The 6831-nt window shown below is 53.5% G+C and overlaps 1 protein-coding gene across 1 annotated transcript; it reads right to left on the bottom strand.

Annotated features, from left to right (window-relative positions):
* Positions 1 to 323: 323 nt before the first annotated feature.
* On the bottom strand, positions 324 to 6154 carry Tmem200c (transmembrane protein 200C). The gene is made up of 2 exons (NM_001251926.1): positions 5878 to 6154; positions 324 to 3110 (listed from the first exon to the last, which is right to left on the bottom strand). The coding sequence occupies exon 2, from the start codon at positions 3012 to 3014 to the stop codon at positions 1107 to 1109; it is 1908 nt and encodes a 635-aa protein (NP_001238855.1). The 5' UTR covers positions 3015 to 3110; positions 5878 to 6154; the 3' UTR covers positions 324 to 1106.
* Between the last annotated feature and the right edge of the window lie 677 nt (positions 6155 to 6831).

Here is a 6831-nt window from a genome sequence, read left to right as displayed (position 1 = left end):
AGTTTGTAAGCCTGCCACCCCTGTAAATTAAACTTAGGGTTAACAACAAGTATAGTAGAAAAAAAATACTACTTATTCCAAGTTTCATCCTATGTACAAGAGAAATCCACAAGGGCCAGATGCTTGTTCCTGTCTTCAAGTTAAACAGATCCTGGAAATGTGTTGGCACACACACCCCTTTACTGATGACCCTCTGTCACTCTGGGAGAAGGTGACTACAGTCTTAACAGACCAATATTATATTTTGGATTTAGGAGAGAAATTGTTATGGGCTTCTTGTGCTCTAGAATCACCAGTTCTCAAGCAAAATGAGGCAATATTATGTTTAACCGTTTGGAAACTTTTTATTAAAAAAAGGACTTTAAATATTAATGTTATTTTTCCATACAAGTGTGATAATACTCAGGAACGCATGGTGTACTTGGTATTGTGAGCTTAAGAACATAACAATCCAGTGTGGTCGCTGGCGCCCTCCACTTTTCACATACCCTGGTAGCAAAATTCAAATATCCTTTTAAAAAATAGAATCCTCTGGACACCTGTAGAGCACAGTGGGGTGAGGCAAGGAAGCCCTCTTTCCCCGAATACTCATGCTTTGGGCTTTGACTCCACCTAGAAAGTTCAATTCTAAGCTCTGCAAGAGGGCGGAAGTCAGCTTGTCATCCATTTACAAGCAGCTATGGACGAAGTCAGCAGCAGAGTACAGGAGCGGGAAGTTGGGCGGGGGCGGGGCAAAGAAAAATAGGAATAAAGTACAGAGTTACTGTCAAAAATATATTATTTTGATCCTAAGAAAATTAAGAGAGTTTCCTCTAATGAACTATGTTGTGATCTTTTAATACATTTGGTTTTCATCGAACGTACAATCACCATCGGACATAAAAAGACGACTTTGCTTGTTTGTTTTTTTTTAAAAAAATTGCTTGAGTTATCTACAGGAATCTTGTGAACGTAATTCAAGGATAACATTCTGTAGCTCTTTGGATATTGAATGGTTTCCTCGGACTTGTCCACAGGGGAGTCGGGGTAGGGTGGGGACTTTTAATGCAGAGGTTCCAGTGGTACTCTACCCCCCACGCGTGTCTGCTTTCCCTGCCCCGCTCTCCCTAGTTGGAAGAGTTTTCCAATTCAGGGTCTTCTACTCCTGGGGTGTGAGACCTGGAAATCAGGAAGAGTTTCTCCTTGTTTGTAAACTGCCTCTGCCCAGTATGAAGCTCTACCCTAGTTGGCTCTGGACTGGGACCCTCAGGGGAGCTGTGCTCAGTACTGGGATCTGTGGCCGCCTCACAGTCTAGCCTTTTCCTGGCCACTACATCCACCACTGACTCCACAGAGGTGTCAGCCTCCCTCAGGGGGGTGTAGCCCTTATTGCTGCTGGACTGGTCATCCGACTGAGAACTATGGGAATCCCGCCGGACGCCGGGCGAGTCCTCAGGGCGCAGAGGGAGCGAGGGCGTGGCGACTGTACCAGGGGGGCCAGAGTCTAGGTCCGCTGCGAACCCGGAAGGTGGGGGCTCGGGCGACGGTGGCGCTCGGTACTCCGGGAGTCCACTGGTGCTGCGGCGCCGCCAGGCCGCGTACCTGCCGGTCCTGGGCAAGCGGCGGCCCTGCCCCCTGGCGGTGCATGCTGTCGTCCCGCCCTCTGGCTCCTCCGGCTCCCCGGACGCCCAGCGCGCGCCGCCCTCGGCTCCCCGGAGGTCCGTCAGGCTTAGGTCCAGTTCTCCCCTGGGGAGATCCCGGGAGCCGCGTTCCCCGGGAGGCCTGTGCCAGCTGCAGCTTGCGCCTTCCGAGTCCCTGTCTCTGTCCCGGTCCCCATGCAAGGGCAACAGGGCGAAGGCGCTCAGCGAGGAGCCCACGAGGGAGCTGGCGGTGCTCTGGCGCCCCCAACTACCGGTTGGGCTGCAGGGCGCCGGGCTGCTGCCGCCGCTGGCAGCCGCGGTGACAGTGGCAGTAGCCGCAGCCACCGCCGCAACTGTGGTCCGGCGACGGCCAGCCCCACTGGAGCGCTCGCGGTATATGCTATACACGGCCTCGGTCAGACTCGGGGGCTCCCGCGGACAGCGCGGAGATGAAGCCAAGTCCGGCGGCGACCCTGCCTCCCGAGTCCCACTGCCACCTCCGCCCAGTCCAGCGGGGTGGGGCCATGAGCCCCTGGCCAGCATTGCAGCAGCCCCGAAGGCGTCCGCAGAGCCGGCGCAGCTGCCTGGCTTCAGCTCCAGGCCTCGGGATTGCACGTAGTTAAGAAAGCCATTGAGCGGCGCTGCCCCGGGGGGAGCGGAACCCGGGGCAGCAGCAGAGGAGGAAGCTGCCGCCGCGGCGGCCGCAGCAGCAGCTGCTGCCAGATCTTTGGCGCGGAGGCTGTGCACGTCGATGACAGTGGAATAGAGGTCCCGCAGGTTGATGATCTTGGTCTTCTTGTCCCTGTTCTCATGGAGCACCGCGTTGGCGCAAATGAAGAGGAAGATGCCTATACCCATGATGAGGGGTCCAAAGACCTTTAGCTTGTCTGAGTGCAAGTAGCCTGAGAAGATTCGGAAGAAGAAGCCCACAGACGTGGAGGAGGAGGAAGAGGAAGAAGAAGAAGAGGAGGAGGTGGCAGCAGTTCTTGCAGGAGGCGAACTCCTGGGCCCGCCCACAGAACTGGAGTTGACACCCCCTGGGGTCCCAGAGTGGTTCTTGGCTGGGTTTTTGTTGCCACTGCTGCTGTTGCTGGCCGCCCCAGTGCGATGGATACTGCCCACAGGCAGGAACTGCTTGCTCCCACCTCTGTTGGCTGCGTTGGCTTTTGGCCAGTAGCCCACCACAGCCATGGCTATGCCCACCAACAACACTAGGATCCCGCAAAGGGCAATGAGCCCCGAAATGGAGCACAGCTTCAGCTTGCCTTTCACCACTACCACGTCGTTTTTACGCCTCTTCTTGGCTTTCCTCTTGCGCTTAGGGACTTGGCTAGGGGGCCGGAGAGGATCCTGCTTTCTCGCGGATATCCTCAGTAGGCCACCAGTGGCGATCATGGTGAACTGGTGGAATGGAAGGCCAGCCCGCAGGCTGCAGCTGAAGCTTGTGTGGGGGGAGCGCCAGCTGCCCACTAGCTGCTTGGTCACCTCCTCCTGCAGCGAAGCAGAGGAACACAGTCAGAGGGTGCGGGCTTGGTTTGCTGCAACAGCCCACGTGCCAGGATTGCCCCTGCCCCTGGATGGAACTCCAGGTGTGTCTCCACCCCCACCCCAAGGCCAAGATCTATGTACACAGACTGAAGACCGGTTTGCGTTATGGAGGGAAAAGGTGGTTTGAACCAGTTTGAGAAAAGCTTTCCCCTCTCCCCACCCAATCCCCCACAGGTCCCAAGAAGCTCTCCATTAGAAAGCTTCCCAAGTGGCAGCCAGTGGAAGTCCTGACATACTTGCAAATACTGTGGCTATGGGGATTCAAAAGTAATGTTTGAGGACCTTCTTGGTCTGAGCCTTCCCCACAACCTACCCCTGCCTCTCACTGCAATGGAAAAGTTTCCTAATGGAGGGGCCTCTCATGTGCCAGGCCAGGGAATTTGCCCAAGTGGGGCCCAGAGTCACCAAACATTTCTGAAAGTTACTACTGTATAAAAAGAAAGGAATTCATCTCCCAGAATGAGAGCAAAACGCCACACACGGGCATGATGGCTGACTTCAGATGACTGATACCGTTCATTGCCCAGAAAGTCTAAGAGGTATTACTTCAATACCAACAACAAATCCATAAAGTTGCTTCTAGTCTACTCTAGTCCCGGAGCACTAGGCAAGCAGAACCCTCTCCCTGTCCCCTCATCTCCACTTTGCAACATCTGGACAGCTTCTTGGTATGGAATATTTCCTTTTAGGTAACTGTTATGTAACCCAGCTTTTCCTTCTGGCTTTCTCTCCTCCCCTGGAGGAACTCCCTTTAAAGGTTTCTTGTGCTAGATTTCATCAGGGGAGATGAGAAGTCCTCTGGAATCTCCCCAAGAAATACCTTTCTCTTGTGTGGGAAAAAAATGACAATATTAGAAAACTCTGCCAAGATGGCTTTCTGACCCTTTATTAATGTACCAACAGTATTCTATAGACCCCAAGTGTTCAAATGACTAGGCAATTACCTAGGTAAAGCAGCCTACATAATGATGATTTATAGAAAGGCATTTCCACAAATAAAAGCTGTTCTCTCTATCCTTTCTCAGGAGGTTGTGGGGGTGGGGGAGGTGAGGGAGAGGAGGCAGCAACAGTGGCCTAGCTCTGGGGAACTCTTTGGGTTGTTGATTATATAGTCTAAGTAGGAATGAGAACTGATGCTTGCTTGTCGTTATCTATCAAATGTTAAAATTCCAGTCCTGCTGGGTCCTCACAGTGCATTTTTCCACATTCCCTCCTTTAACAGAGAAACTAAAGATTAAGGCCATTATGTTGCTCTTAAAGATACAGATGGCCATCACAGGCCTTTGGAGATATCTATCTATCTATCTATCTATCTATCTATCTATCTATCTATCTATCCCTTTCAAGACAGTCCACGTAGTAGAGTAAATTATCCTTTGAAAATGTAAGTTATTTGGGTAGAATTTCACCTTTAATGGGTGCTCGAGTGAAGAGCTATGCCCCTTGATTCCTTCGGTATATCAACCTGGGCATGATCTTTTCTCCACATGGGCAAGCAAATGGCAGACGGGTTTTTGTATTGTCTGCACATCGGTATCTCTTTGGAACTTGGTTGGAATTCAGTAAAGAAATCCTAAGTGTTGAAGGGAGGAGTCCGTGGAGAGAGCACATCTGTAAACTCTTAAAATCTGGTTTTTAAAAGGTCCTCTTACCGAACACACACGGGAGACTGTCCCCCATGTTTGTACTTATTGCGTGGTTGGAACATAAACACTGCTGCTTTAGTTGAACTGAGGGCTCCAGTGTCTTTAATAATCTTAAAGTCTGGATTGCTTTCAAGAGACTTTAAGGTCTAGGCATTTTAGAAACAAAGCCAGCTTCAGTAGTCAGGCTGGCTCTCTGAAGAGAGAAGGGAAGCCGTTTTCTGTTGGGTGTTTGTTGATCAGATGCCCCCAGGAGCTGAATGTCTTGGAGGAGGATTCCTCCTCTGCAAGCTAGCTTTACATCCAGCAGATTATAAGGAAAGTTGGAGTAGATTTCAACAATGGTTTACAGAAGCTATTTAAAATTAGTTTAATAGCTAGTAATTATTCCCTAGTTTATTATTCTTCTATGTCTCTTGAAAGATGAACTCCTTTGCAGCATATTGCGATCTGACACAGAATACCGACAAAGGTCAGGTGACACAGAAAAGCCCCCTTTGAGGCTTTCCTTAGACCTAAGGAAGGAAAACAAACTTAGCAGTGGGTCTCGCCTGCCTTCGCAACTGGCTGCCTGGCGCGAGTCCTGCCTTGGTTAAGGAATGGAGGATGGGGAAATCAAATGAGGGATGTCTAAAAATACAACTGCTTCCAAGAGAGAGATTCAAGTTCTCCGCTCATGATGGATAGAGCCTGCCATCAGAGACTTAGGGCCCCAGGTTGTGAGCGATACTGTGCCCTGCACCCAACCCAGGTCCTCGACCCCCGGCCCCTGGCCCGCAGGGCCGCGAGTCTCTTGCCCTTGCTTTGGTCTAGTCACATGAGTGCAGCAGCTGCGAGTCCGCCTCTGGAGGGAGGACTGGCTGGAGAGAAGTGAAGGCAATCCCCAACTCGCCTTTTCTGGGCAGCGCAGACCTGGTAGCACGCCCAGGAGAACACCTGGCTCGAAACACCCGCCAAGGGGCCTGGGCTCAGGGACAGGAGGGCTAGCGAAGGGCGCTCGGAGGCCGGGGATTGACAGAAATGCTCAAAATGGAGGCACTCTAAGCAAACAATAATCGCTCACTTACCCAGGGAGACCGGGGCAGCTCGGGAGACACAAAGAACCATGGAGAAACTTTTCAGCCCGAGCCGACGGCGGAGCGCAGGGACAGCGCCCCGGAGCCCCGGGCGCGAGAACGGCTGGACAGTCCGGCGGGGACAAACCTGCGCCAGGGGCTCGCAGTCCCCTCGGGCTTGGTGGCGGGAGCCATTTCCAAGAGTTCCCAAGAAGTGTCAGGTCCTCTGCTACCCGCGCGCTGCCTGGAGCCCTTCTTCCCTCGGGCGCACCTCCTCGTCTGCCACGGTCCCCTCCTGCCGCGCTCACTGCCGACCCTGCGGCCGCGCGCTCCCCGGCCCTGCGCCTCTTTTGTGTGGCTGCGGCGCGCCGGGCTCCGCCGGGTGGAGTTGAGCCCGCGGCGGCTGCTCCGGGCGGCCGGACTGGCGGCTGTTGCTAAGAGACCGGAGCCATGACACAGGGAAATTGCGGCAGGATGGCAGTCGGTACCCGGCCGGGCTTGGTTCTCAGGGGGGCACCCGCCCCCCGCCCCGCCCCCTCCACCCCAATCCCTCCCCCGCCTCTCCAGCCTGTCGCCCGTCCCTTCGGAAGCGACTTGTCCCTCTTCCCGGGAGGGGCACCAGGGTAGATGACACCTGCAACCGCGTGCTTGAGCCAGGTCGGGGCGCGATCGTGTAAAGGCAGGGTTTTGGACGCCGCTGAACCGCCTTCAGCCTCAGCTGACAGCTTGGTTCTTTTTTTCCCAACTACCTGTCTGAGCACCAAGCACAAGAAGATCCAAAGAAAAGCCAGCCCCTCCCAGGGAGTCCCCCATCAGGATCTGAGTGATGCTGTCCCTGGAGCCAGGGAGTAGTCTTCAGGTCTCTGTTCCCTCCGGCCCCCTCCTCTCTGCTTTCTTTCTTTCTTTCTTTCTTTCTTTCTTTCTTTCTTTCTTTCTTTCTTTCTTTTTTTACAGTGCACATAGCCT

Source organism: Rattus norvegicus, chromosome 9, assembly GCF_021556685.1.
Source record: "Rattus norvegicus strain SHRSP/BbbUtx chromosome 9, alternate assembly SHRSP_T2T, whole genome shotgun sequence".
NCBI classification, from domain to species: Eukaryota; Metazoa; Chordata; class Mammalia; order Rodentia; family Muridae; genus Rattus; species Rattus norvegicus.
The sequence above is the reverse complement of the archived record's forward strand: the minus strand, read 5'-3'. Positions and strand labels throughout refer to the sequence as shown.